Here is a 26,236-nt window from a genome sequence, read left to right as displayed (position 1 = left end):
CGCCGGCGGCGGAGCATGTCGCGGGCGCCGGATGGCGTCGGACAAGGCTGGAAAGGGAGTGGATGGAGGCTTCTGCGGGCGCAAAAAGTGCAGAGGGAAGGCCACGGAGGCGGGCGGGAGGTGATCGGGCTGATATCACTGGATCGACGGACTGCGTCATGGCGAGGCTCGTAACTAACAGATGGAAACAAACGGCGCTGGAAAGGCGGCAGGCGGCAGGCGGCAGGCAAGGGAGTGGAGCATTTGGCCGAGCCGGAGCCGCGAGTGAGATAGGGTGCTCCCAACAACACGCCACAAGACGAGACATCAGCTCACCAGAAGGAGAGACGCGGCGGCAACGCGCTGGCGGGCGAGGCGTCAAACGGCGCCCTTGTGCTGCGGAACGCGTTGGCAGTTGGATCGAAACGCCGTCGCCCGAGCAGCCACCCGCCCTCGGCATGCCGACAGGCGCCCCCCGCCGCCTGCCGCAGCGTATCGCGCGCCAGGCGTGCTGCATGTGCCGTCACCACGCACCGCGAGCCCGCGCCGGAGCTGCTGGAGCTGCTGCTGCCCACCGGGCGTCGAGACGGGCAGAGCCACGGCGAGGCTGCGGCGGAGGTCGACCATGCGGGAGCGGGCTGGTGTAATGAAATACGTACCGTAGCATGCGGTATCAGCGGAGGGGAGCGCCGGGACCCTGCGCGTCGGGATATGACGCAAGGCCCCACGCCCAAAAATCTCAGCTGCAAGCTCGCGCAGCGGCCGCGGCGGGCTCTTGTGTCACGGCTGCCAGCTTCGCGCCCGAGTCTAAAGCTGCCTGTCTCAGCCCTCAACCCGCTCTGCTCCTTCCTCTGGCCGCCTTCTTTCTTCACCCTCTGCACCTTTTGCATCCCCCCCTCCTCCGCCACTTCTCGCCCCGCGCACTGTTGAGACCCCGCCATCCGAACCCCCCCACCGCTTCCGCACTGAATAAACAAACACCGCCCACGCCATGTCTGCCCAGCCGCCGCCGCCCCTCGAGGGCAAGAAGCGCCGCATTGGTGTCATGACCTCCGGCGGCGATGCCCCCGGCATGAACGGCGCCGTGCGAGCCGTCGTGCGCATGGCCATCCACCGCGGCTGCGAGGCCTACGCCATCTACGAGGGCTACGAGGGCCTCGTCCAGGGCGGCGACATGATCCGTCCCATGGTCTGGGAAGACGTCCGCGGCTGGCTCTCCGAGGGCGGCACTCTCATCGGCACTGCGCGTTGCATGACCTTCAGAGAGCGCCCCGGCCGCCTGCAGGCTGCCAAGAACATGATTCATAAGGGCATCGACGCCCTCGTCATTTGCGGTGGAGACGGCAGCTTGACGGGTGCCGACCTTTTCAGATCCGAATGGCCCAGCCTCGTCGACGAGCTGGTGCAGAAGAAGGAGCTTACCGCCGAGCAGGTCGAGCCCTTCCGCCACCTCAACATTGTCGGTCTCGTTGGCTCCATTGACAACGATCTCGCCGGAACCGACGCGACCATTGGCGCCTACACCTCCCTCGGCGTCATTTGCGAGGCAATTGACAAGCTGGACTCCACCGCCTCGTCCCACCAAAGAGCTTTCGTCATTGAGGTCATGGGCAGACACTGCGGCTGGTTGGCCCTGATGGCTGGTGTTGCCAGCGGCGCTGACTACGTCTTCCTTCCGGAGAAGCCGCCGGGTGAGGATTGGCAGCAGGATCTCAGCAAGATCGTCATGAAGCACCGTGAAGAGGGCAAGCGCAAGACCATGGTCATTGTCGCCGAGGGTGCACACGACTCCAATCTCACCCCCATTACCCCCAACACCGTCAAGGACCTGCTCGCAAACCAGCTCAAGCTGGACACCAGAATCACCACTCTTGGCCACGTCCAGAGAGGTGGTGAGGCTTGTGCCTACGACCGCATGCTTTCAACCCTCCAGGGCGCCGAGGCTGTCAATGCCGTGTTGGACGCCACTCCTGAGACGCCCAGCCCTGTCATTTGCATTCTGGAGAACAAGATTGTCCGTCGCCCTCTTATGGAGGCCGTGAAGCAGACCCACGAGGTCGCCGCTGCCATCAAGGTCAAGGACTTCGATCGTGCTATGAGCCTGCGTGATGTCGAGTTCGCCGAGTACCACGCCGCCTACCAAATCATGACCTCTGCCAAGACCCCCGGCTTGCAGCTTCCGGCGGAGAAGGTAAGGACTACGTCTTGTCTTAAGAGCATTGGATTCCAGCTAACGTACTCAGCGTATGCGTGTCGGTATCATCCACGTCGGTGCTCCGGCAGGTGGTATGAACGCTGCTAGCCGCGCAGCTGTTGCTTACTGCTTGGCCCGCGGTCATACCCCCGTCGCCCTCTACAACGGGTTCCCCGGTCTCTGCCGCCACCATGCCGATAAGCCCCTGAGCTCCGTCCGCGAGATTCACTGGCTCGATGCCGAGAACTGGGTCAGCCGTGGTGGCTCCGAGATTGGCACCAACCGTGGCCTTCCTGCCGACGAGGAGGGGGGTATCGAGAGTGTTGCCAAGATCTTCGACCAGTACAACATCCAAGCGCTCTTCGTGGTTGGTGGTTTCGAGGCCTTTACCGCTGTCAGCCAGCTGAGGAAGGCTCGCCAATATTACTCCGCCCTCCGCATCCCCATGACCGTCCTGCCGGCCACCGTCAGCAACAACGTGCCCGGAACCGAGTACTCGCTTGGCAGCGACACGTGCTTGAACTCTCTCATCCAGTACTGCGACGTTATGAGACAATCTGCCTCTGCCTCCCGCCGCCGTGTCTTCGTCATCGAAACCCAGGGTGGTGCTTCTGGTTACATTGCAACTTTGGCTGGTGTTTCAGTCGGGGCTCTTACAGTGTACACCCCTGAGGAGGGCATCACGCTTAAGATGCTGGCGAAGGATATCGATTTCCTGCGCGAGAGCTTCGCTAAGGACAAGGGCCTTGGCGGCGGTGGAAAGATCATCCTCCGGAACGAAAAGGCGTCGAAGACGTACAGCACTGAGCTCATTGCTGACATCATCCGCGAGGAGGGACACGGCCGCTTTGAGTCCCGTCACGGTGTGCCCGGTCACTTCCAGCAAGGTGGCAAGCCTTCGCCCATGGACAGGATGAGGGCTACCAGATTCGGTGTCCGCAGTATGCAGCACCTCGAGAGCTTTGCGGGTAAGCAGATGATCCAGTGTCCCTGAATGCACGACGAGACTAACGCTTCACAGACAAGACCAAGGACGAGATTGCCGCCGATCCCATGAGCACTGTCGTCATCGGCATCCGTGGCGCCAAGGTCAAGTTTTCCGCCATGGAGAAGGTTGAGAACGAAGAGACGGACTGGCCGAACCGTCGCCCCAAGGACGAGTTCTGGGTGGGCTACAAGGACCTAATCGACACCCTGAGCGGCAGGCCCAAAGCCCATTAGGTAAACATTGTACGAGTTTTCTTTGGGTAGCTAGATACCGGATGGCAAGGCGCTCTCTGCGGGCGTATGGGATTTTTCGCGTCATGATAATGACTTTCCGCTCAAAAAAGGCTGCTGCTGCATGAATGAGATAGATGATTCTCCTAATAAATATTGCATTTTCCTTTATTAATGTGAGACTTTCAGCTTCCCCGCTCTTTTGAGACGTGTCCAAGCATGCGATATAGTCAATATTGCAACTGCGTCTTATGGTCGTGGGACTTCGTATAACGGCTATGTGTAAGCACAGCTTGTGTAGACAGTCTTTGTCAAGAGAAGTGATATAGAATCTTTAATGAACCGTATGCATGATTCTTCTTCCCCGTAGTACTGGCTAGGGACTTCGCAAAATTCGTTTTTTAGTGGAGTCCTGTTTAAGAACAGTGCTATTCCAAGGCAACGTTTCGATATCTTACCAATTAAAATCAGTTACACGTTGTAAGAACTTATTGCGCTTCTATCAAAATTTCCTCGCTGGCTTTGTCCTGGCAGCGTGTGATACCACACCATACGGCTTTTCAGCTATATAGTATCTCGAGGTCTCCCGTAAGCTATATGCCATCATATAAACCTCTTTAATGTCTAACATAGCATTGAAATGCAAACAACTATCAGCCTTAAAGATGGTAACAGGCTGTCTTTTAGCTTGTACCAAGCCACAGTCGACTTAAGCTGAAGTGATGGGGGGATACAGCTCCAGGGGTTGATGAACTCCATACCTTTAACCTACTAGCCAACAGCCAGTGCACAGATCTGTGTCGCGACTGTAGTACTAAAGAGGTCTTCCTGGCCAGTGACCCTCTTTCCCAAATCATCTGACGCACAATCAATCACCGTTTGAGCTGCACATAAAAACCCTTGTGCTCATCTAAGGCTTTCCTCCTCACACACACACCAACACTCAACCTACAACGTACACCACAAATTTTCTCGACTGAGAGCACCTTCGACCTAGCGATCCCAAAACCTTTTTCCCAAGGGCGCCGCGCCAGCGCGAGCGGCCTTCGCCCCCGGCGACCGAAGCATACTTGGGCAGCACGACCGTTCGGCTTTGCCAAAGCAGACACGCAAACATCTTCATACACGTTTGGCCTAGGCTCAACCGGCGCAAACCGTACCTCTACAGCCCAACTCTGGCTGCCGACTCCCTTGTGTTCACGCCCGAGCAGCTCCTCAACGCCACCTCTTCCAGCACCAGAGCAACGCAACGACGACAACAGAGCCTTCACCACTCCCAGAGGTGAGTCGAATGCCCTCTCAAAACACCGTATCCCGTACTGATGCTCTCCAGATAAGGGAGAGAGAGAGAGATAGAAAGAGAGAGAAAGAGAAACCCAAGAACCAACAAACCCCGACAAACCCCGACAAACCATGCCATCACCCACGCCAACGCCAACGCCAACCCCACCGACATCCGCACCCGCACCCCTCCACCACCACCACCCTCCCCCCAACACCACCGCCCACACGGGCATGAACACGAGCACGAGCGCTAGCAACAGCAACAGCACCACCACCAGCCAAAGAAAGCCCGTCACGGAGCCCAGCCGCTTCATCCACGTCAGCGGCGTGCGCCAGCCGCAGCCGCTCACGTCGCTGCGCCACTGGTTCAGCCGCGGCCACTACGTCTACGACGAGCTGCGCGCGCCCGTCGTGCCCACCGCGGTGGCGGGCGCCGGCCCCGACCGCCTGGCGACGGCGACGTCCGGGTGGCATCCGAGGTGGGAGGATACGCTGGAGGAGGAGGAGGGGGAGGAGGAGGGGAAGGAGGGGGAGGAGGAGGGGGAGGAGGATGGCGGAGAGGTTGGTGGTGGTGGTGCTGCTGCGCCTCTGCGTTCTGCCTGTGGTGGTACTGCTGACGGTGGGGGCGAGACTACTTCAGGCGGTGGCGGAGAAGAAGAGGAAGACGGTGCTAGTGGATGTGGTTCGGGATCTGTTGTTGGTGTTGTTGTTGCTGCTGCCGCGGACGGTCCTGCGACGGGCGGAGTCGCATTCGAGGCGCAGATGAAGCTGGTTGAGGATGTCGAGGCGGCGTTCCGGCTGCAGACAGGGGAGGATGCCGTGGCGGCGGAAGAGGAGGAGAGGGAAAAGGCAGAGATCAGGCGCAAGACTTGGTCGGGGAGTAGGGGTAAGTACGGTCACCCGAAGAGCGCTTACAAGCCGCATGCCCCCCATGGCCGGCCTGTTGGCGGTTCCGTGAACAATGGCGCCGGCACCGACGGTGCGCACCACCACCACCACCAGAAGCAGCAGCAGCAGCGACAGCAGGGACCGCAGCAAGACGCAATGGCCATGTCCTACGAAGGACACGGCGCGAACCCATACGCTGGAGCCGACGCCGGATATCCTGGCCAATTCCACCCGTTCCCGACCCCGATTGCGCATCCATACCAGGATCACATGGCGACTGCCTCCGCCTACCAGAACGGGTCTTTGGAGTCCCCGAGAACTCATTTCATGAGAGTCGAGTACGAGGCCAAGCTCGAGGCCGCCAAGCAGGCCCAGTATCGCCGCCGATGTGAGCGCCTTGCGGAGCGACCCTGGACGTGGATGAACACCGTCCGGGACACGACCCCGGTGGTGTCGCCGGTGGTGAGCACCCTGAGCCCGCGGGCCACAGAGTTTGTTCCGGCAGGTTTGATCTCTCCCCACACGAACCCTGCCGCCTTTATGGCCCCTCCCGTGAGCACCGTTGGCGCCCATCACCACCCGTCCCAGACGCCGGGGAACGTGTGCTGGTACCCCGCTCCGCCGACCGCGGTTGGTACGCCGCAGTACTGGCAACTCCGCCAGTACCAGATGACGTCTACCTTCAACCCGGCCGTGGGCGAGTTTCGTCCGCGTGCGATGCCGCCCAGGGGACCGAACATGGATGGATGATGGTGCCGCTGGGACTGAGAGACGGTACGATGGAGGGAGGGAAGCGGATCAAGTAGTATCGGGTTGCGAAGGTTCCATGTGGAATGAGAGGTGACCTGCTTTCCAGGGGCTCCTGATTAGAAGCGCCTGAACAATAAAAAAGGACGAAAGTGCCAAGAAGATGGTTTATTTTCTATTTGTCATTAGGCGTTTAAAAGTGGTAGTTGTGTAGCATCATCGGCATCCGCAGCCAGTAGACTGACAGCCTTGAGTATGTGCGCAGTGTTCTGGAAGGATTGCTTGCGCATAGCGGCAGTTCTTCCAAGACAGCTGAATTCAATTCCTTCATAACTCCATCGACATGATTCCCTGGTATCCTGACTCCATGGGCCTTCATGGACTCACTCGACGTCCTTCCAGCACGGTTGTCAGCCAAATAACTCCAAGCCAAAATTGCAACATCCGGTAGGGAAAGTTGAGAGATTTCCATCGAGGGTCACACCTGCTTCCTTTGTTGCATCTCGTCGAGTTCAGCAATCTCGTCCAGAAGAGCGCATGTCTCTGCGGGGTTGGCGATCCAAGCCGTGGTACAGGCAAGGCGAGCCTTGAAATCGTTGGCGCCGGCGGAAAGGAATTGATCGCCGACGTGGAGCGTTTTGCTCCCTTCGATGCCACCAAAGAAGCGCTGACAGGAGAGCACACCCCACGACTTGTCGCCAATGTCGACGAAGACGTCGTTCCCACCTTTGAATGGCATTAGCAGCAGCTCTAAGGGCAAGGACGGCAACTCACCGTTGAAAGCACAGAACGGCAGCCGTCTCCCAACCTCGGACATCTCCAGGATCTTCTGCGTCACCAGGACAGTTTCCTCCAGCTGCTCTCTTGCGAACCTCGCGCCGGGATTGGCGGGCACAATACCGACGGCGCGGTCCTTCCGGATGACCATTGCAGACAGCCGCATGTTGTTCACGCATTCTCGGAGTGCCGTCTCGGCTACGTCGAGCAGCAACGACACATCCTCCTCGGTCCACGAACGCATGTCCTCGAGGATCCAGTCCTTTCGGGGGACCCACTGGAGGAGGTGCTTCTCCTCGGCCGAGTACTTGAACAGGTAGCTGCTTTCACCGCCCATGACAATGAGGTTCTGCTTGTACTCGGTCGGCATGTCGGAGGCGCGGATGGCATCAAGCAGGCCATGCAGACGCTCGTAGTAGCGCGCACCCTCGGTGTAACCGGCAGCGGTCACGATGCCGATTCGGGTGCCCTTCCGCAGCAAGCCCATGATGCGCGGAATAACAGAGTTCTCAGGGACCAGGGACTGGCCGTCGTCGTAGAGGGTGACATCACCGTCGAAAGTGATCAGGTCAAGGGGACCGGCACGCACGAGAGACATGACTTGGGCGGTGTTGAGGATCAGGCGGACGTCGTTGAACGAAGGGGCGACGAAGCGGCGGTGGCTGATGAATCGGCGCTTGTCCTGGTAGACGAAGGCATCGTGGAGAACCAGGGGGGTGAAGAACTTGGACACGGCAGGCACAAGCAACTTGAGCTTTGAGTTCTGCTCGGTGCCGGCGCGCTGGTGGGCGACTGACACATGGCTTAGACACGGCTACGGAACAGGCAATGCTAGGGGCAGGCAGGCACGCACTGTGGTCGTTGATTAGCTCCTCGACGTCGCGCATGATCTCGCCGTAGCGGCGGTGGGCGATGGCGGCCATCTGCTCGGTGCTCTGGCGGTGCGGCTCAAACACGGCCGTCGGCTGCGAGTGCAGCACGAACGGGACGGCCAGAAGGCCCTGGCCACATCAGCCTCATCAGCTTGCGGACGGGGAAGACGCGGCGGGGGCTGGGCACCTTGATCCATTCGATCTGCACCAAGTCAGCAGGGTGTCGGCCATGGCGTGGGGAGGGGGAGGTACCAATTGGTCGCGCCGGTGTGTCTGCGGAGGCGATCAGCAGGCTGCGGCGGCCGAGAGCGGGAGTGAAGACGCACCTTGAGTGCATCTGGACGACGGTCAGCCGGCGGCGGCGCTGGGCAGCCCGGGGGCACTCACACTCGACTCTGTACCTGGTTGTCATGGTTGCTTACTGGATTTCAGGAGGGGCAGTAGAGGAGAGGAACGTGGCGCCGAGAGCAGCCAGAGCTCTGGGGTGCTAGCTAGGTGCCAGCTGGGTTCTCCGCGTCGGAGCTGGCCGCCGCCCGGGCGCGTCACGGCGTCGCGTCGCTTGGCTTATCGATACGCCCTGCGCGGCCCCTGCGCTATGCGCCGCCCTGCACCCGTCGCTAGCGCCGCAGCTGGCAGCCGGCAGCCTTCCACCGCTCTGCTTCTGCTCTGCCACCCGCCGCCGCGTCTTCAACCACCACCTCGCACGCCTCTCCCCCCCGCGCATCGTCCAGGAGCGTCCAGGAACCATGGCCGACTCCGAGCTGTCGGGCGGCAGCGCCGAGCTGCCATTGGCCCTGCGCCCCGCCCCCTCCAGCTCCGACGCTGACGAGTCGCTCATGACGCAGCTCCAGCGCATCTCCGCCCAGTTCGGCCAATTCCGCCACATGGACGAGGACAAGCTCGCAGAGATGGCCGCTGCCCAGCAGGCTGGCCTTGCCGACGCCGAAGAGGCCCAGGACGACGACGAAGAAGCCGGCGACGACGCGAAAAAGCGCGCCGACGAGCTTCGCGAAGCCAAGGCCGACATGTTCAAGCACATCAAGTACGATCCGCCCTGCCCAGCCCGACAGTCCTGTATCGCTGATCATGCGCAGTGATGCCCAGCAGGAAATCCTGTACACCATCGACTTCCTTGGCCTGCTTCTCTCCAAGGATAATCCCCGCGGCTCCAACTACATGTCGCCTACCCTGAAGCAAAGCGGCGTCCCCGAAGGATCCTTCTCCTACGACAAGTGGCCGGTCAAGCAGTTGGATGAGCGTCAGAAGAAGCAGCAGGATCTCGTCGCAAAGGGCTGGACAATGGAGGGCCTTGGCGCCTCTGCCGATTCGCTTTTGCAGGCCGCCACGAAGCTCGAGAAAGAGGTGCGGAAAGAGACCCAGTACTGGGGCCAGATCCTGTCCGTCAAAAAGAGGGGGTGGTCGCTGCGCAGAGTGCCCCGCGAGAGCGGCACCCTTGGCGTCCAGTTTGGGTTCCTCGAGGCAAGCGATAGGTTCCAAGCCCGTGGGTTTGCCCCTCTACGCGCCAAGGAAGACGGCAACATCATACTTGATCAAGCTCTTGTCCAGAAGCCCAAGACCATTCGCGTTCGCATCGTCGAGTGTGGAAAGACCGTGGGCACTTCGGAACAGAACAACCTGGTTTTTGCCCAGCAAAGCGATCTGGAGATTGAGGATCTGATTCGGAGGGCAAGGGATTCCCTCTTTGAACAAGAGCTGTTCCACGAGATGACCATGGAAACTCGCCAACTGCTGTCCTACAAGACACAGTTCCGAGATCACGTCATCATCATTCCCGCGAACCCAGAGTACGAAGCCAGCGAGCCGGGTCAGAAGCGCGAGATCCATGTCGATCTCATCGGCGTTGAAGATGCGGAAGAGCTTCTCTCTAGGCGACCCGAAGATGGCCTGGCTAATGATGTTGCCCTCACGCTGCGTCTCTTGTTGACCTACATTCACAGCCAGAGATTGAGAAAGCGCACCCAGCAGCCTCTTCCCATGACTGACCGCCCTCGACCCGAACCACAACTTCCCATCATCCGAATCATGCTGAATTTCATCTATCATTACAACACCGCCACTGCTCTCAGATCACATTTGTCGTCTATTCAGCATGTTCTGGCGCGGGCTGGGATTTCTCTCAACATCAACCTTGAGTCAGCATACGCAAACCTCTCGGAGGCGATCAATACAGTCCACTCTGATCGGAGTCGTCTTCCACAACTGGATGCCCTGATGACGGTACTATCTCGGCCTCTGCATACCACAGCGACTTTTTCTTTGCCTTCAACGTTGGACGAGGCTGCGGCGTTACGGCAGGAACTCACAGTCACACTTCGAACGCCTATTGCCCCGCACATTCAGGGCACTGATATCAGCCTCACGATACCTCCCGCACTTGCTGGTATTCTCTACCGTGACAATCGACAAGCTCAGAAGCGAATCCTCTCTTTTGACGCGCTAGATGCCCTTCAAGAGTACATCGACCATGCCATGTCCATGGATCTGTCGCTTAATCTCGCCATGAGGGACCGTTCGAATCTGCAAGCCAGGAATGCTAAGAATCGGCTCCCAGAACTGTCGTATTTTGTAAGGAGAGGGGAGAACAAAGAAGCAGTGATGCTACAGCTGGCAACCCACATTTCCGGAAAAGAAGGGTGTCTAAAGGTGAGGTGGTACGCCCTTGATGCTCAGCTGGGCGGAGATGAGGCTGTGTGGCGGAAGGATGATGGGGAAAGCAGAAGCTTCAAAGAAGTCGTTGGTGCTTTTTTGAACGTGTCGTTGCCTAGTTAGGCTAGACTTTCCATGCACGCAAGCTGAGTCAGACGTTATATTTAGACTGAGATTGAGATACCACCAATGAAGACCATGCATCATTTACCTCGATACGGTCTGGTCTATGTTCCCAATCTACCAGTTTCATGAATGATCTATGAAGCTTTAGCCCTCTAGTATTCACTGCTTTGTTTCTCCCGACTCCTTTGAGGCCGCCTCTTCCGACTTGATTTCCTCAACAATATTGTTCGGGTCCTTCCAAGCTAACGTCACATACCTATCTCACCGGATTAGAATGACTGGGAACTCCACTGGGCTGGGATAGATATATTGAGGGAAATTGGCAGTTACTCACTTCGTGTGGCTTCCACGCGCAACGACCTCGTTCTTGTCGTTGAGGAACTTGACATTCGTATACGCCAGAGTCTTGCCGACTGTATCATGGAAGCGTCAGCTGAATTGACCCTCTTCAACTAGACCGTTGCGGAATAGCTTCGACGCACACTTGTCACAGGTCACCTCGGCGCGGATGGTATTCCCCTCTGTGCCGCCGGAGTTAAGGTAGGTCACTATAAGCAAGCGTGAACTAAGTTAGGACCCCCTTCGCGTATGATGTTGCTGACTTGTCTGGGACAAAGCGCATACCATTCAAGTCTGTCGAGACGCCCGTTGCGAAAAGGCCCCTTGAAGCCACAGCGAGCGAGCCACCGAGGTCAACTGCGAGCACGTATCAGATAGGAGCTTTGATTGCGGAATTAAGGGTTGGGAAAGGTTTTGTGCGCACCCATGCTAGCGATGGTGCCGCCGTGGAGAATCTTCAGCCGGTTGGTGTGATGCCTCTCAATGTCGAGTTCGAATTTCACACGGCCTGGGATGGCATTGGTGATGCGGAGCTTATTGGAGAATTAGCTTGGAGAATTAGGTGCTCTGAAACTCATGATGCTGGAGCAAGACGTCGGGGTGGTGGAATCAAATCCCAACAACACAGACAGGACAAAATCACGCACATTATTAAGAAGCCTGGTAGATCAACCGTCAGTCAAAAAATACCACGGGCGAGGGGCGAGGTTCTACCTCGGCTCCAGGCCGGAGGTGGCTTGGAATGACTTCCAGACCTGAGGGCAAGGGGCATTAGTATAGACCCAATCGAGCGGCAGCATGGATTGGCACGCCTACCGAGTTCACGAACTTGAGCGTTTTCGGAGACATGATTGATGGGATACAACACCTCGTGCAGGCGGCGGGGATGTTCTGGGGAGCGGTGACGTCGCTCGGCGGGCCGGGGATTCATTCAGCCCTACAGGCAGCTGTGAGTCCCTGACTCGCGTGCGCGTCCCGGCAACTGCATTGTAGCTGCGCTGCCAAACGTCAAACCACCAGCGCCCTTCCTTTCCTTTGCCTCGCCCACCTTCGCTCACCCGCCCCCGACCATGGCCCGCCCCTAGCGAAGCGTGCGAACGACATCGACCGCGCGCCGCCGTACCGCCATGTCGGCCTCCTCGTCCCAGGCTCTCGACTACCTCGAGGGCCTGTCCGGCGCCATCCACAAGCGCCTGTACCAGCAGCCCTCGGCCGTCCTGGCCGTCTTTCGCCGCATGCTGCCCCACCTGGGTCAGTAGTCCGACCGCGACTCTGCATGCGGCATGGCTAACATTTCCACCCTCGGCAGCGAAAACGATAGTCATGGCGATGCTCTACATGACCGGTCCGCTCCCAGCCGCGGAGCTCGAGACATGGATACGCGATGATTCGAACGGGTGCGACGACGACTCATCCTCTCAGGCCAGCGCAGACTTGGGCTAATGCGTTCGATTGCGTAGAGAAAAGGACAAAGCTATCTCTGTGCTCGAGAGCCTCCACATCATCACCCAAGCGCAAGAGACCAAGGGGCAGCGCGCCTATCGGCTCGCCAGCGGCTTCCAGAACTCTCTCAGGCAGGCTCTCACCGGCGGAGGCAACCACCGGTCTTTTGGCGTGCCATGCGTGGAAACGGGCTCGAAGCGCGTTTCGATAGAAGTGCTCGACGAGTTTGCGAGAGGGCAGTGGGAGGCTATATTACACTACATGGTCGGCAGCACAGGCTCGATGCTGGGAGGCGGATCGGAAATCAGTCCTGCGTCAAAGACGCTGCTGGACCTGGGGCATTTCATTGAGTCAAGAGGAGGACGGACGAGCATTACGCAAGCGGGCTTCTCGTTCTTGCTGCAGGAAGTGAATGCCCAAGTCTGGAGTCTGCTGATTGTCTACCTTGAAAATGCGCATAAGGTATGGCTAGGCTCTTCCATGCGAATCGCTGCCCTCTGTTTTTGTTGATTTTTTCCGTCCTCCGTGGTGATGGCGACAGCAAGCCGCATGTTTTGTCACACGCTCTAACCGCTTAGCAGCTCAAAATGGACAATGTCGATGTTCTATCCTTCCTCTTCATGCTAGGCAGTCTCGACCTCGGACAAGACTACAGTACCGACAGTCTGACGGCAACCCAACTCCAAATGCTCGACGACCTCAACGACTTCGGCATCGTCTACCGCGCCTCGTCCAGGTCCTCCCGCTTCTACCCCACCCGCCTCGCCACGACCCTGACCTCGGACGCCGCTGCCCTCAACAACACCGACTCCTTCTCCAGCGCCCTCAACAGCACCTCCACCGCGGGCACCAAAGGCTACATCATCATCGAGACCAACTACCGCCTCTACGCCTACACGAGCAGCGAGCTGCAGATCGCGGTGCTGGGCCTCTTCACCGAGCTCGAGACGCGCTTCCCCAACCTGGTCTCGGGCAAGCTGACCAAGGAATCCATCCAGCGCGCCATCAACCTCGGCATCACGTCGGACCAGATCATCTCCTACCTCGACACGTACGCCCACCCCCAGATGCAGCGCAAGAACCCCGTCCTGCCGCCCACCGTCGTCGACCAGATCCGCCTATGGCAGATCGAGGGCGACCGCATGCGCGCCACCGAGGGTTTCCTGTTCAAGGACTTCAAGGACTACGAGGAGTTCCGCGACCTCAAGGAATACGCCGGCCACATCGGCGTGCTGATCTGGAGCAACGACGCGAGGCGTCTCATGTTCTTGACTCGCGTGGAGCAGATTTCGCAGTATATCAAGAATCGGCAGAAGAGGGCGTGAGGAGCAAGCAGTGCATCTCCCTCCCCGTTTTCCTTTTCCCCCGTTGCCTTCTTTCTTATCTTCCATATCCAAGCCGCAGCCTCTACAGGAGAAGCCCATTGGGTAAGTGGGCGAGTAAAAATCCTTGGTTGTTCGAGCTGGCTATTTATGAAGGCTATGACAAGGCGTTCCGTGTTCTGGAAGCAGCAGGGCGCTTCTTATTGTACGAGATAGAAAAGGGGAATTTTCGTCTAAATTTTCGCCAAAGAGGCGGCACCAGCATTTAGCAGGTAGCAAGTAGCATTTCGGTAGTTCACTGCCTCAAGTAGTAGAAAGAGGCCAATCATAAAATCAACCGTCTCTGAGCTACCGCATAACCGTTTCCATGTCTCATGAATCCTGATCCGTGTAATATCGTAAGAAACTTCCCTGTCCACCAAGAACTCCCGTAAAAGTCGGGCATGCAATCAAGGAAAAGGCCGACCTCTCAATTGCACCCTTAATCTTCCCCCATTGAACCCAACAAGTTGCCTATTCCCGAATGTTTTTTTTTGTTTTGAGCCTCTCCCAGTATCGTCTTTATCCCTTCGTCATGCCATACAGTCGTCAAGACATCGTGAAACCCATGGTCCATCATTTTCTTTTCTCAACTCAAGCTCATATCGTCATCCTAGGCACTCGACTTCCTCGCCATGCCCTTCAGCTTCTCCATGAAGCCCATGCCCGTCTTCCTTCCCTTGCCCTCTCCACCCCTCAAGCCTTCCTCACCCCCACCCGCCACATTGTTGTTGTTGTTGTTGCCGTTGCCGTTGCCGACTCTATTCTCAACGCCCGCATTCAACACAATCACCGCTGGCGGCGGCATACACGCGACGCTGCCGCTCTTGCGCGCCCATGCGGCCTGAAAGTCGCGCAGGCTGCGAGTCGCCTCGTCGGAGCGGCAACAGGCGGCCAGCTCGGCGAAGACGCGGCGGGCGCGGACCTCCTCGCTACCGTCGACGAAGGCGCCAAACGTGTCCGACACGCGGCCCGAGGTGCGGAAGGCGTGGCCCTCGGCGTGGAAGGCCTCGAGGCGCAGCCGGTCGAAGCCCGAGGCGAAGCGGCCCGCCCAGTAGGCCGATGGTTGCGCTTTGTTGACCAGGGCGTAGCTCGGAGGGTTGTTGACGTCGCGGACACTGCCTTTGCCGCTGGTGGGCGTTGGAGACGGAGGGGGAGCCGAGGAGGAGGATGAACTCGAGGAACGTGTTGGTGTCGGAGACTGCGGAGGAGACCATGAGCGAAGTTGGCCGGTGGAGATGAAGCGGATCGCCGTTTTTGGGTTGGAATCTTCCGGGCAGGGCGACAGGTGGGAGTGGCGTAGGATAGTGGGCGGATTTGTACCACCGCTGGGGGGAAACAGAGATTGGCTGTGGGCGGTAGAGTGGCGGGGAGTGCGCGGGAAAGGCGGAGAAAGCGGCGTAAGAAGGTTGTTCTGGGGCAGGGAGCCCGCGGAATGAAGGCGATGCTGTGACGGACGTCTGTGTTGAGAATTGTTGGACACCCTGACAGGCTTGTTCGACGTAGGCGACTCAATAGACAGCATACCTGTCCAGTCCTCCGCGCTAATTGGTCCGTACCGCCCAAGGTCTTCGTCGTTGGAGATCTCTGTGACCTTGACACTACCGACTGGACCAAAGAGATCATCGCTGCACGGGAGAGGCTTCCTGTTCTCGCTTGCCATGTACCGGGGCGTTTTTGTAGCAAACTCTTCCCTAAAGACCGTCTTTCGCGGCGTGACGATCTGAGACGACATGTTCGTCACACTTGTAAGGTTAGGCTGCGTGTATGAGCGCTTTTCCCTGATTTTCGGTGTCTTCTTCATGCCTCCGAACATCTTAGTTGCCATTCCTGACTGCCTGGTATCCCGGTTTAGAGCCGGTGTGGGTAGCTTGCTGCGAACATTGGTGGAAGAGGCTGAGGAAGTCAGAGAAATCAGATTGTTGGTGGAGTGGGCAGTGACGGGCATCGGCTCATCGGCGCTGCGATGCGGCGTGGGTGGTCTGCTGCGTATGAGGTTGCTCGCGGATTGTGATGGTTGTCTCGGTCCCGTCGCCTTGAGCGGTGGAACACCCGCTGGCAGATGCTTCACCGGAGGTTGCTTCATGGGCTCAGCTGCCTTAGACGCGAGCAGTGGGATGTTGCTGGTTGTCTGGCTCCGGGACAGGCGCCCCATCATCCAGCGATCGGAAGCAGCTTGACCGTTACTCTTCGTAGTCGGTAGTGCTGGTGGCGGCATGGCGTTGGAAGAACCCTTGAAGGATGGGAGCCTGCTTCCAGGGCCGCGCTTCAGAGCAGGTGGAGGTTCCTCGCGCTTTTCGGGAGCGACGAGGGCCTTATATGAGGGTGACTTGGGGAAAGGCATAGCGGCTCGATCGCGACGGGTGAAAGGGTTGATGGGGCTTGTGAATGTGGCAAAGGAGCTGAAGCGACGAGCCTTGGATTCGCGTGTTTCGCTGGAAGACGTGTAGAACAAGCGCTGTTGGGCGGGTGTGCGGCCCGGAGTGGTCGGTGATAGTGGTCGGTTGGTTGGATCGGTCTGCTGGCGCGCTTCCCAGTTCGCCCGCAGCAGCTCGAACTTGGGTGCCTCGATGTGGCCCGCCATCTTTGCCTCACTCTCACTCACGTCGACTTGAGGATGGGGCGCGCAAATAATGAGAACGGCGCGTTGGATATAGAGATGATATGTGAAGCTGCAGAATTGCTCTGCGAGAAAGAGACAGCTAGGGAAACCGCAAGCTGGGTGACGGCTAACACCCACTACTAACACAGGAACGCGCTGCATCGCTATTCCACGGAAGGAGCGTTGTGCTCGATGACGTTTCGAGCTCAACGCCTACCAAAGAAGAAGCCACGTACCGCTCGCTGTACACGGTCAAAGGGCAATCCCGTCCTTCCAATGGCCGGCTTCCACTCAAGGGGTCGTAGATGCGCTCCATCTTGTCCACTGGAAATTCTCTTCATCAGACCCTGCAGGCAGAGAGGGCCCGTCTCTTCATGCGCCGGCCACCTTCCACAACGTGCGCCCAAGACGAATAAATGCCGCCGTCTCCATGCTCTTTGACCACCTCAGCTAGGGCTGCCGCACACGCAAGAGGGCAATGACGGAGAAGGAAAAAAAAAAAAAGACAAGACACGTCCAACGGAGGTTGGAAGACGGGAGCGCCGATTTCGCGTCGCAGGCTTATTTTAGGAGCGCTCTCGGCGGCGTCTGTGGGAGCGATATCGCAGAGTCCGCTCGCGGTCGATCCACCAACTCAGCCAGTTGCCATGGCGCGAACATCACAAGACATGAAGCGAAGGGCTCCACAAGTTTGATGAGTCTGGGTGGCTCCCGTGAGCGTCGCACTCACGATGCGCAATTCATGGCGGGACATCAGCGGTTGGGCGTGGCAGCTGGGCGTGGCAGCCTGAGGCGAGCGGGATTGCCTGCCCGATCGGTCAGGCAATGGGCAGGAGTTGGTGTGAGGTTGACAGGGGCTGACAATCTGCTCGACGCTGTTTGGCCGGCGGCGGCTGGAGGCTCCCCGCGGTGGAAATCTTCCCGCGCACACCACTAGCCCCGCGACGGCAACCTCGGCCCTTGCCCGACGGCGTCATAGAGCGTTCCCCGGCCCGCGGCTGCCTTCAATTGCCTCTGCCCCTGCCCCAATGCTTTTGCGGGGTGCTGCACATCTCCCCTCGCCATGGCATCCAGGATAGTTGCTCCTTCCGCCCTGCGCCGCGCCCTCGTCCCGCGCTTCTCCCAAGCTCGATTTTTCGCACGACCTTTCGCCGCCGCCACCACTCGCGCCTCTCTCAGCGCCTGCACACCAGCACTCCGCGTCGCTGGCCAACGGCGAGCCCTCTCCAACACCGCCCGCCCTCGCCTAGCCGAAGTCAACGAGTCCTTTGACCCCAGCCAAATCGAGCGCGAGGCCGACCAGGTCGATGTCTGCATCATTGGTGGTGGTCCCGCAGGGCTCAGTGCCGCCATTCGCCTCAAGCAGCTCGCCAACGAAGCAGGCAATGAAGACTTCCGCGTTCTGCTGTTGGAAAAGGCCGGCGAGATAGGAGACCACATAGTGTCGGGCAATGTCGTCCAGCCTTCCGCCCTGGACCAGCTCTTGCCCGACTGGAACTCGGAAGAAAACCCCAACCGTTTCGAGAATGCCACGCCTGCAAAGAGGGAGATGATGCGCTTCCTCACCACGAACAAGTCCGTCTGGCTGCCCGTACCCCCGCAAATGAACAACCATGGCAACTATATCATAAGTTTGAACCAATTGGTCAAGTGGCTCGGTGAGCGTGCCGAGGAGGTTGGCGTCGAGATCTACGCGGGCTTCTCTGCCTCCGAGATTCTCTACACTCCTGATGGCTCCGTCAAGGGCGTGGCAACGAACGACCTGGGCCTCGCCAGAGACGGCACCCCCAAGGACTCGTTCGAGCGCGGCATGGAGTTCCACGCCCGGTGCACGCTCCTTGCCGAAGGTTGCCACGGTAGCTTGACCAAGCAGGTCGTCAAGAAGTTCGACTTGAGGAGGGACTCGGAACACCAGACCTACGGCCTTGGCATCAAGGAAGTCTGGGAGATTGATCCCGAAAAATTCGATTCTGGTCTCGTAGCACACTCGCTCGGATACCCGCTTCCGAAGGACACGTACGGCGGTGGCTGGATGTATCATTTTGGCGACAACATGGTCAGCATCGGTCTGGTCGTTGGGCTGGACTACCCCAACCCTTGGCTCTCCCCTTACGGCGAGTTCCAGAAGATGAAGCAACACCCGTTCTACAAGAAGTATCTCGAGGGAGGCAAGTGCATCTCGTACGCAGCCCGTACTCTGAACGAGGGCGGCTTCCAGTCGATCCCGAAGTGTGCGTTCCCTGGCGGCGCCCTCATTGGCGATACGGCGGGTTTCCTCAATCTGCCCAAGATCAAGGGTACACACACTGCCATGCAGTCTGGAATGCTGGCTGCCGAGGCTGCCTACACAGCCCTTGGGTCCAACTCAGATGACGGGTCGATCTTCCTGTACGACTACGAGGACAAGCTGCGGAACTCGACGATCTGGAGTGAGCTGAAGGAGGTCCGCAACATGCGCCCCTCTTTCCACAACCCGCTCGGCCTATACGGCGGTGTTTTGTACTCGGGAATCACGGCATTTGTTCTCAGAGGCAAGGAGCCGTGGACTTTCAAGCATGGGAAGCCTGACCATGCATCCACTAAGCAGGCAGATGACAGCCAGAAGATTGAATATCCCAAGCCGGACGGCAAGATAAGCTTTGATATCTTGACCAGCGTCAGCCGCTCCGGGACCAACCACGAGGAGGATCAGCCAGTCCACTTGCAAGTCAAGGATTGGGATGCACACGCGCTCAAGGAGTGGCCCAGGTTCAAGGGTGTTGAAAACCGGTTCTGCCCTGCTGGTGTGTACGAGTATGTGGAGGATGAGAGCAAGGATCTGGGCGTGAGGTTTCAGATCAACTCCCAAAAGTACGTCATCTCCTACTTAGTTGCGTTCAATGCGCCCCGCTAACTAGAAACCAGCTGCGTTCACTGCAAGACGTGTGACATCAAGGCCCCTTCCCAAGACATCAACTGGGTCTGCCCCACTGGCGGCGACGGCCCCAAGTACTACATGACATAAGATACGTTAAAATTTTCGGCAGCGACAGGGCCTTGATGGGTAGCAAAGGCCCTCGGAAAAAAAGAAAGGTTTCATCTGCAACACGTTCTCACTTTGCTGCTGTCTGATTGCTGGCTTTGATCTGAACCTTGCTCGAGGTAAAGCTTATTTCCCCACCTTGAGCCATGCGACTTTGTTGATCTCGCACGAGGGGTTTTCCCCGCGAAGCCCCACAGAAACATGTCAACCGCACATGCGGTCAGGAGCGACGAGGAAATTGCCATTTTGTGCTCGTGTCCAACAGTTAAACCTTGGGGCCTACCAGAAACGGAAGGCCAGCCGCGAATTTCCGGTCTCCCGAGTCGCCAAGCGGCGTACACCTCACGTACGGAGTCATGCAAGGCTGTAGATCCAGCCACATCAATCGGCCGGATCAATGGCGATGTCCGTGCTGCCACAACGAGTCACAGCTGACCCGAGGTATGGCCTGTTGTTCAGGTCTCTTGCCCAGCCCCATCGTGACATCTGCTGATAACTCTGCTGATGATTGCACCACCCCTGTCCAGGATTGACGAATCCTCTGCGGCGTAGGGCACCCCGCACTCGGACTGACACATCTGCAGGTCATCCAAGCCTGGCTCTTTATCTTGCTGGCCTACCGCACCTGCGTCTCTATCATCATACCTAGCCAAACCCAACCCCCTTTTCCCGAACTTCCTGTGCCGACTCTAACATCACCAGCACGCCAATTGCATCCCTCATGTTTCCAGCTCTTCGGGCCCAGAGATGCATCTCCAGATGCTCGGCCGTGCTTCCCCGCGTCAGCACCCGAGCATCCGGTGCGGTACGCAGCCGTCTTGTGCAACACCGCAACATAGCATATATGCCGACAGCAGCAACCAAGGCCTGTAGGCCCACGGCAAGCAACCACTCCAGATACCAAGCAGCAACCTTCCGTCCAATTCAGCAGTTGGCCCGCGCCTCCACCATGAAAGCTCTCGTCTACAGAGGCCCTGACAGCGACGTAGCGCTGGAAGAGCGGCCGGTACCGGAGCTCCAGCTGCCGGGCGACGCCATCGTGCAGCTCAAGTACACGACCATCTGCGGCACAGACCTGCACATCATGAAGGGCGACGTGCCATCGTGCGAGCCGGGGACGGTGCTGGGCCACGAGGGCGTGGGCGTCATCTCCAAAGCGGGCTCGTCGGTCAGCAAGCTCAAGGAAGGCGACCTGGTGCTGATTCCGGCCATCACGACGTGCGGCACGTGCCACTACTGCCGCAAGGGGATGCCGTCGCAGTGCGAGACGGGCGGCTGGGTACTGGGCAACACGATCGACGGCACGCAGGCCGAGTTCGTCCGCATCCCCAACGCCGAGACGTCGCTGTACAAGGTGCCGGAGAGCGTCGACCCCAAGACGGCCGTCATGCTCAGCGACATCCTGCCCACGGGCTTCGAGTGCGGCGTGCTCAACGCGAAGGTCGAGCCGGGCTGCTCGCTGCTCATCATCGGCGCCGGCCCCGTGGGGCTCGCGGCGCTGCTGACGGCGCAGCTCTACGCGCCGGGGCTCATCATCGTCGTCGACTTTGACGAGAACAGGCTCAAGCTGGCGCGCGAGCTGGGGGCGCACGCGACGGTCACGCCGCCGCAGGCGGAGGAGACGGTCATGCGGCTGACCGAGGGCCGCGGCTGCGACGCGGTGCTCGAGGTCGTCGGCATCCCGCAGACGTTCCATCAGTGCCAGGAGCTCGTCGGCGCCGGCGGGACCATCGCCAACGTCGGCGTGCACGGTACCAGCGTCGACCTGCACCTGGAGAAGCTGTGGAATAAGAATATCTGTGAGCCATCCATGTGTCCCCGATCCTGATCATCTCTCTTCTCCCCCAGCAGAAATGTGTATGTCGGGCTAATGTTCTTGTTTAGCGATCACGACGAGACTGGTGGACACGGCGACGGTGCCGATGCTGTTGAAGCTCGTGGCGGCCAAGAGGCTGCCGGCCGAAAGGCTCATCACGCACAGTAGGTACACCCTTTTCCGAAGAGCTCTGGTGCTGATTTCGCTTTAGACTTTGCGTTCACCGACATGATGAACGCCTACACGACGTTCAAGGCGGCATCAGCCAACCAGGCGCTGAAGGTCATCATTGAGTTCTAGTGGTGCACTTTGGAAAAGAGTGAGGAGAGCGAGGGAGCGGGTGCGTACCATTGGGATTCCCGGGCGAGGCGGATGTCTTTTGAGTGTGGAAAGTGCTGGGTGGCTGGAATTGGGGGCATGTCCTTTTTGATGATTTGCAAAGTTTACGTAGTAGCTATGATAATAATTGTACAAATTTGCGTCCGACACAGACGAGTTTCACAACAGGTGGCCCGAGCTCGGAGAAGCTCATGCACGAGCTTGACGCGTCGGCGCGTGGCGCGTCTCCCCTTCCAGTCTCTCGACCATCAACACAAGTCGCGCCGGACACTTGCACCACCCCACACTAATCCGCCCTAGTCAGACGCCCAGCATGCCGCCAAAGCGTCGCCCAGACAAACCGACCAAGATCGTCCCCATCTCGCCCCATCGCATCCGCCCGACTTTGACCTCGCCGCCGCCAATGAAGAGCAGACGCGGTCGAGCTCCGAAGGGCGCGCGTCCCATTGCCAAAGCCTCTCAGCGCAAGCGCCCCAAGGTCGACGCAAAGGACAACCGCTTCTACACGGCCAAACGCATCCTTGACGAGAACAAGACCGACTATCTCATCGAGTGGGACGGCATCAACCCCGAGACGAAGAAACCCTACATGCCGACCTGGCACCCCAAGTCTTGCGCCAATCGTGCGCTCCTCGCCGAATGGAAGAAAGAGAAAGGAGGCCAGGAATGGGCTGCGCAGGGAATCGTCCACGAGAACCAGTACTACTACAAAATCGCTTGGGAGGACAACCCGAAGACCGGTGAGGTGTACCCGGACAGCTGGGAGCCGAAGGCATTTGCTAGTGAAGCTATGGTCAAGAATTGGGAGCAGCGCAAGCTTGAGATGCGGTATGTACCGGACCCTCACTATACTTACCGGAATGCAGTCTAACAACTAAACAGCGCTCGAGACAAGACATCTACCGGCAACGACGCAGCTGCTTCTGATGACGAATCGCTCGCCTCAAACGACGATGTAGATGCGGAATCAGAAAAGGAGCACAGGAGCGACGAAGATGCTCTGCAGCAGCAAATCGCACGCGAAGTCCAGACCTCACCGTCCCGCTCGAACGAGAAAAGCCCGTAGTCCGCATCCGGATGCAACTGCTTACTTGACTACCCAAAGAAAGATGCCAAAACCAGCTCCGGCCTCTCTTCCGAAACCTACGAAAGAAGACAGTCGCTGTGATCCAACGACGACACGAGTGAGCGTAGTTTTACTATCAGTTTGCAACGCGGTTGCAGGGCGCGTTATCACTACGGGCCATTGGCTTTCGATGTTTCCGAACATTGCCGATTTGCAATGCGGCGCATGGAAATTCCGGCTTATCCAGCGCCATTTTCTCCCACGCTGTAAGAACTGACGAGCGTCATTCAAGACACCGACCTTTGCGGACCACCGATAGGGGAATTCGGAATCATGTCGCAAGGTCCTCGTATTGTTCCACTTTTCAGAGAACGACGGGCTTAAGTGTGGGCGGCTTCTCTTGCAGTTGCGCGAGGGCCCAGGGTGATCCCGAGCCTTCATTCTTCGCCTGTGCCTATGAATCTTTCAGTAATGGCAATACTGGGCTGCTGACCGGAGTAGCTCGAAATATGGCCACGACAGGCCCAATTCAGGATATTGTGGTAAGCGTAGCTCGGGCATGGTGTGGCATCCAGCCACATTTTCTTATCTCGAAGTCTCTACCCTCGCATTGCTTGGTTAAATGAATCATAGATGTAAAAGAGATAAAGCATGGTGGTAACCATGAGCGTAATCATTGACATTCGGCGGCAATGTTTGCTTGCACATTACTTCACATGGAAGAGAAGCAAGTGGAAAACAATTCAGTTGATGGATTTTGTTTCATTGAGATTTCTTTCTGCTACTGACACGGATGTACGCCAATGGCGATGAGGCCCAGCTGACATTCTCCTTGTGCGGGTAGTCGAGTCCAATGCCCGGACGCATTAATCCGTATTCAAAACCTACATCTACGTCCGGACATTGGATTCAACCACACGGCATACGAAGCAGCCCGTGTCTTCGTACGTTCGTTTCGATACATCAGATACTCCGCCAGAGCACCCCCTACAGCCCTCTCTTTCTCTCGATCAGCTTTAGTAGGCGTAGAAGAGCGTCGTCTCGTCCTGGGACTGCCTCATCTTCTTGTTCTTGCGCTTAAGGGCGAGCCTCATGATCCACGCGCAGACGAAGCACAGGAAACTGAAGCCAGCGCTAGATCCCATGGCGACGACGTAGCGCGGCGCGTCTTCGTCATACCACAGATACTGCAGGTGCGGCACTTGATTAGCAAAAAAAAAAAAAAAAAAACGATGCCTTCACACAGACACACGAGAAAGCAAAAGAGAGAGGGAGAGAGGGATGTTTCTCACCGGAGTCCAGATGAAGGATATGTTCGCCACGGTGTTCACGATGCTCAGCGCGACGGCCTTCTTCTCGGGCGTCTGGCCGCAGGTGGCGCCGACCCAGCCGAGGATGATGGAGTTGACGCCGTAGGTGCCCGAGGCGAAGACGACCATGGCGAAGTAGCGCGCGCCCATGTTCATGGTGGCGGCGCCCAGCGCGAAGCCCAGGATGGCGACCAGCTTGGAGCAGGTGATGTGCCAGGTCCGCTCGTTGAACCGGCCCGACGACCACGACACGGCGATGGAGATGGCGCCCGCGATGACGTAGGGCGGGCAGGTCAGCACGAGCGTGATGGTCGTGTTGAAGCCGAGGGTTTCGACGACGGTGGGGAACTGGTGGTTGTGTTGGAGGTTGGTCAGCCAGAGCGCCTTTGACGTTTGGCTGTGCGTGGTTGGAGAGAACATCCCAGGGATATGTGATTGGCGCTTCAAAGAGGGGGTGAGTGGGTGCTTACGAAGTTCTTGAAGCCGTTGGCGGCTAGGTGCTGGTGCTGCATGAAGGCGAACAGCCAGACTTTGGGGTCCTTGGCCGCCTGCATGAAGCCATCCCAAGGGCTGCCCTTGCCCTTCAGGCCAACCGTGTCCCGCTCGATCCGGGCCGTGGCGAGCTGTCTTTCGTCGGGGGTGAGCCACTTGGTGTTGTGTGGGAAGTCGGGGAGGATAAAACAGCCAGCGACGGCGATGACGAAGGTGACGATGCCCTGCAAGATGAACAACCAGCGCCAGCCGGAGATGCCGCCCAGATCGTCCATTCCGTGGAAGATGCCGGCAGCGATCAGGCCGGCGAAAGCGGTGGCCAAGATGTTGCCGGTATAGAGGATGCTGATGCGGGTGGCAATCTCCTTGCGGGTGTAGAAGATGCTGAGCATGTAGAGAGCGCCGGGGTAATAAGGGGCTTCTGTGACACCAAGGAAGAACCTGGTGAGGAGCAAGCCCTTGAAGTCCTTTGACAAGGCCGTCAAAGCCGAGACGACGGCCCAAAGCATCATGCTGTTACACAGTCAGTGACTGGCCAACTCTGGAGTCCTCGAGATACGGCATACCAACACCCCATGTACCACGAAGGGCGAGTCCGCGTTAGGAACATGTTGCTGGGAACCTGACCAAGTAGGTAGCCGACGAAAAGGATGCTGACGCAGGTCTGGTATTGGGTTCCAGTAAGGCCAAGGTCCTCCTCCAAGTTGTTGAGCCGGGCAAGTGCGATTGCATTTCGCTGTATTTCGTCAGCAGTGTTGGAGCTGGGTGGTGGATGCCACAGGGCTCACATCGAGGTAGTTGAGCCAGTACATCGACCAAAGCATAGGCTGTGTCAAGTCAGCGAGAGTACCGCCAGCTCAGCGACAAATCGAAAACGCACCATGATCCAACGGTCCAGCTTCCTGACCAAGGCAATCTCCACTGGATCTGTCTTCTCAGTAGCACCGGAATAGTCTTGCTTTCCGTGCTTTTGCTTCAGCTTCTCTTCATCCAAATCTTCCACGTGCTCCACATGCTCCGCTTGCTTCTTCTCCATGATTGGGTCCGACATGGCGGAGGTTGGGAATTGAGGCCGAGCTAGTTATTGTGGAAAGAAAACAAAGGGACACTGCCGGAAGATCGTTGCTGCCTTGCAACGAGGAAGTCAAGAGCAAATATATAGTTCAGCATTGGCTACCTACCTACCCCGGCCTCTCCTCCACCCAAGCTCGAAATTGACTCGACTCGAACAAGTCATGCTCGCGGCGGCGGAAGAGCATGTTCGGAAGCAATGAGAGAGACACGTCCATGGCGGCCGGCAGGTGCGGGGTCAACAGCTGGGCGATTTCTTGGGGGGCACCGATACCACAGCCATTTACACGCCATGGGCTCGATGCCAGGTGGACGGGCCAAGTAAAGAGGCGCCGGTTCTGTTTCTGGCTCGCTTTCGGCGTGCCGACGCTTGCGGAATCTATCGGCATCGATATCGTATCAGGACGGGCTCGAAGGATTCATATGCCTCCCTTGAGCTGAGGGAGTCAGCGGTATGCAAACCCCGGTGGAATTGCTGGCGAGCGCTGGCAGGACAAACTCTGGGCAGCGACTCGGCAGATGTGTTTAACCACCTCATGACTACCGCCTAGCAATCAACAAAAGCGTCCGGAGCTATGGTCCAGGGAAATGCCGCACAGGACCACGCACGCTCTTTCAGCGTG

At 58.2% G+C, this 26,236-nt stretch overlaps 11 protein-coding genes across 11 annotated transcripts; 7 read left to right on the top strand and 4 right to left on the bottom strand.

Moving 5' to 3' along the window:
- Positions 1 to 970: 970 nt before the first annotated feature.
- Positions 971 to 3,394, top strand: BKCO1_2000201 (6-phosphofructokinase; the record flags this gene model as incomplete). Its single annotated transcript, XM_020272399.1, has 3 exons — positions 971 to 2,170; positions 2,223 to 3,141; positions 3,195 to 3,394. 3 exons carry the CDS (start codon positions 971 to 973, stop codon positions 3,392 to 3,394), a joined length of 2,319 nt encoding a protein of 772 aa, XP_020134858.1.
- A 1,410-nt stretch (positions 3,395 to 4,804) lies between these two features.
- Positions 4,805 to 6,313, top strand: BKCO1_2000200 (uncharacterized protein; the record flags this gene model as incomplete). Its single annotated transcript, XM_020272398.1, has 1 exon — positions 4,805 to 6,313. One exon carries the CDS (start codon positions 4,805 to 4,807, stop codon positions 6,311 to 6,313), a length of 1,509 nt encoding a protein of 502 aa, XP_020134859.1.
- A 475-nt stretch (positions 6,314 to 6,788) lies between these two features.
- On the bottom strand, positions 6,789 to 8,296 carry BKCO1_2000199 (imp-specific 5-nucleotidase 1; the record flags this gene model as incomplete). The annotated part of the gene is made up of 4 exons (XM_020272395.1): positions 6,789 to 7,036; positions 7,085 to 7,879; positions 7,941 to 8,088; positions 8,147 to 8,296. The coding sequence occupies 4 exons, from the start codon at positions 8,294 to 8,296 to the stop codon at positions 6,789 to 6,791; spliced, it is 1,341 nt and encodes a 446-aa protein (XP_020134840.1).
- Positions 8,297 to 8,705: 409 nt separating this feature from the next.
- On the top strand, positions 8,706 to 10,749 carry BKCO1_2000198 (rna polymerase ii mediator complex component; the record flags this gene model as incomplete). Its single annotated transcript, XM_020272394.1, has 2 exons — positions 8,706 to 9,001; positions 9,054 to 10,749. 2 exons carry the CDS (start codon positions 8,706 to 8,708, stop codon positions 10,747 to 10,749), a joined length of 1,992 nt encoding a protein of 663 aa, XP_020134841.1.
- Positions 10,750 to 10,911: 162 nt separating this feature from the next.
- Positions 10,912 to 11,940, bottom strand: BKCO1_2000197 (thioesterase family protein; the record flags this gene model as incomplete). Its single annotated transcript, XM_020272393.1, has 8 exons — positions 10,912 to 11,008; positions 11,087 to 11,165; positions 11,235 to 11,300; positions 11,377 to 11,448; positions 11,516 to 11,624; positions 11,739 to 11,751; positions 11,806 to 11,846; positions 11,908 to 11,940. 8 exons carry the CDS (start codon positions 11,938 to 11,940, stop codon positions 10,912 to 10,914), a joined length of 510 nt encoding a protein of 169 aa, XP_020134836.1.
- Positions 11,941 to 12,218: 278 nt separating this feature from the next.
- BKCO1_2000196 (tfiih and nucleotide excision repair factor 3 complexes subunit) lies at positions 12,219 to 13,859 on the top strand (the record flags this gene model as incomplete). Its single annotated transcript, XM_020272392.1, has 4 exons — positions 12,219 to 12,342; positions 12,401 to 12,488; positions 12,552 to 12,996; positions 13,116 to 13,859. 4 exons carry the CDS (start codon positions 12,219 to 12,221, stop codon positions 13,857 to 13,859), a joined length of 1,401 nt encoding a protein of 466 aa, XP_020134837.1.
- A 649-nt stretch (positions 13,860 to 14,508) lies between these two features.
- BKCO1_2000195 (4-coumarate-ligase protein) lies at positions 14,509 to 16,479 on the bottom strand (the record flags this gene model as incomplete). Its single annotated transcript, XM_020272391.1, has 1 exon — positions 14,509 to 16,479. The coding sequence occupies one exon, from the start codon at positions 16,477 to 16,479 to the stop codon at positions 14,509 to 14,511; it is 1,971 nt and encodes a 656-aa protein (XP_020134838.1).
- A 1,081-nt stretch (positions 16,480 to 17,560) lies between these two features.
- BKCO1_2000194 (electron transfer flavoprotein-ubiquinone oxidoreductase) lies at positions 17,561 to 19,501 on the top strand (the record flags this gene model as incomplete). The annotated part of the gene is made up of 2 exons (XM_020272390.1): positions 17,561 to 19,347; positions 19,402 to 19,501. 2 exons carry the CDS (start codon positions 17,561 to 17,563, stop codon positions 19,499 to 19,501), a joined length of 1,887 nt encoding a protein of 628 aa, XP_020134839.1.
- Positions 19,502 to 20,468: 967 nt separating this feature from the next.
- BKCO1_2000193 (alcohol dehydrogenase) lies at positions 20,469 to 21,635 on the top strand (the record flags this gene model as incomplete). Its single annotated transcript, XM_020272389.1, has 3 exons — positions 20,469 to 21,318; positions 21,404 to 21,499; positions 21,547 to 21,635. The coding sequence occupies 3 exons, from the start codon at positions 20,469 to 20,471 to the stop codon at positions 21,633 to 21,635; spliced, it is 1,035 nt and encodes a 344-aa protein (XP_020134832.1).
- Positions 21,636 to 21,987: 352 nt separating this feature from the next.
- BKCO1_2000192 (chromo domain-like protein) lies at positions 21,988 to 22,740 on the top strand (the record flags this gene model as incomplete). The annotated part of the gene is made up of 2 exons (XM_020272388.1): positions 21,988 to 22,502; positions 22,557 to 22,740. 2 exons carry the CDS (start codon positions 21,988 to 21,990, stop codon positions 22,738 to 22,740), a joined length of 699 nt encoding a protein of 232 aa, XP_020134833.1.
- A 1,016-nt stretch (positions 22,741 to 23,756) lies between these two features.
- Positions 23,757 to 25,593, bottom strand: BKCO1_2000191 (major facilitator superfamily transporter; the record flags this gene model as incomplete). The annotated part of the gene is made up of 6 exons (XM_020272387.1): positions 23,757 to 23,927; positions 24,033 to 24,398; positions 24,521 to 25,055; positions 25,109 to 25,278; positions 25,331 to 25,369; positions 25,423 to 25,593. The coding sequence occupies 6 exons, from the start codon at positions 25,591 to 25,593 to the stop codon at positions 23,757 to 23,759; spliced, it is 1,452 nt and encodes a 483-aa protein (XP_020134834.1).
- Between the last annotated feature and the right edge of the window lie 643 nt (positions 25,594 to 26,236).

Source organism: Diplodia corticola, assembly GCF_001883845.1.
Source record: "Diplodia corticola strain CBS 112549 chromosome Unknown scaffold2, whole genome shotgun sequence".
In the NCBI taxonomy this organism is placed as follows: Eukaryota; Fungi; Ascomycota; class Dothideomycetes; order Botryosphaeriales; family Botryosphaeriaceae; genus Diplodia; species Diplodia corticola.
The sequence above is the reverse complement of the archived record's forward strand: the minus strand, read 5'-3'. Positions and strand labels throughout refer to the sequence as shown.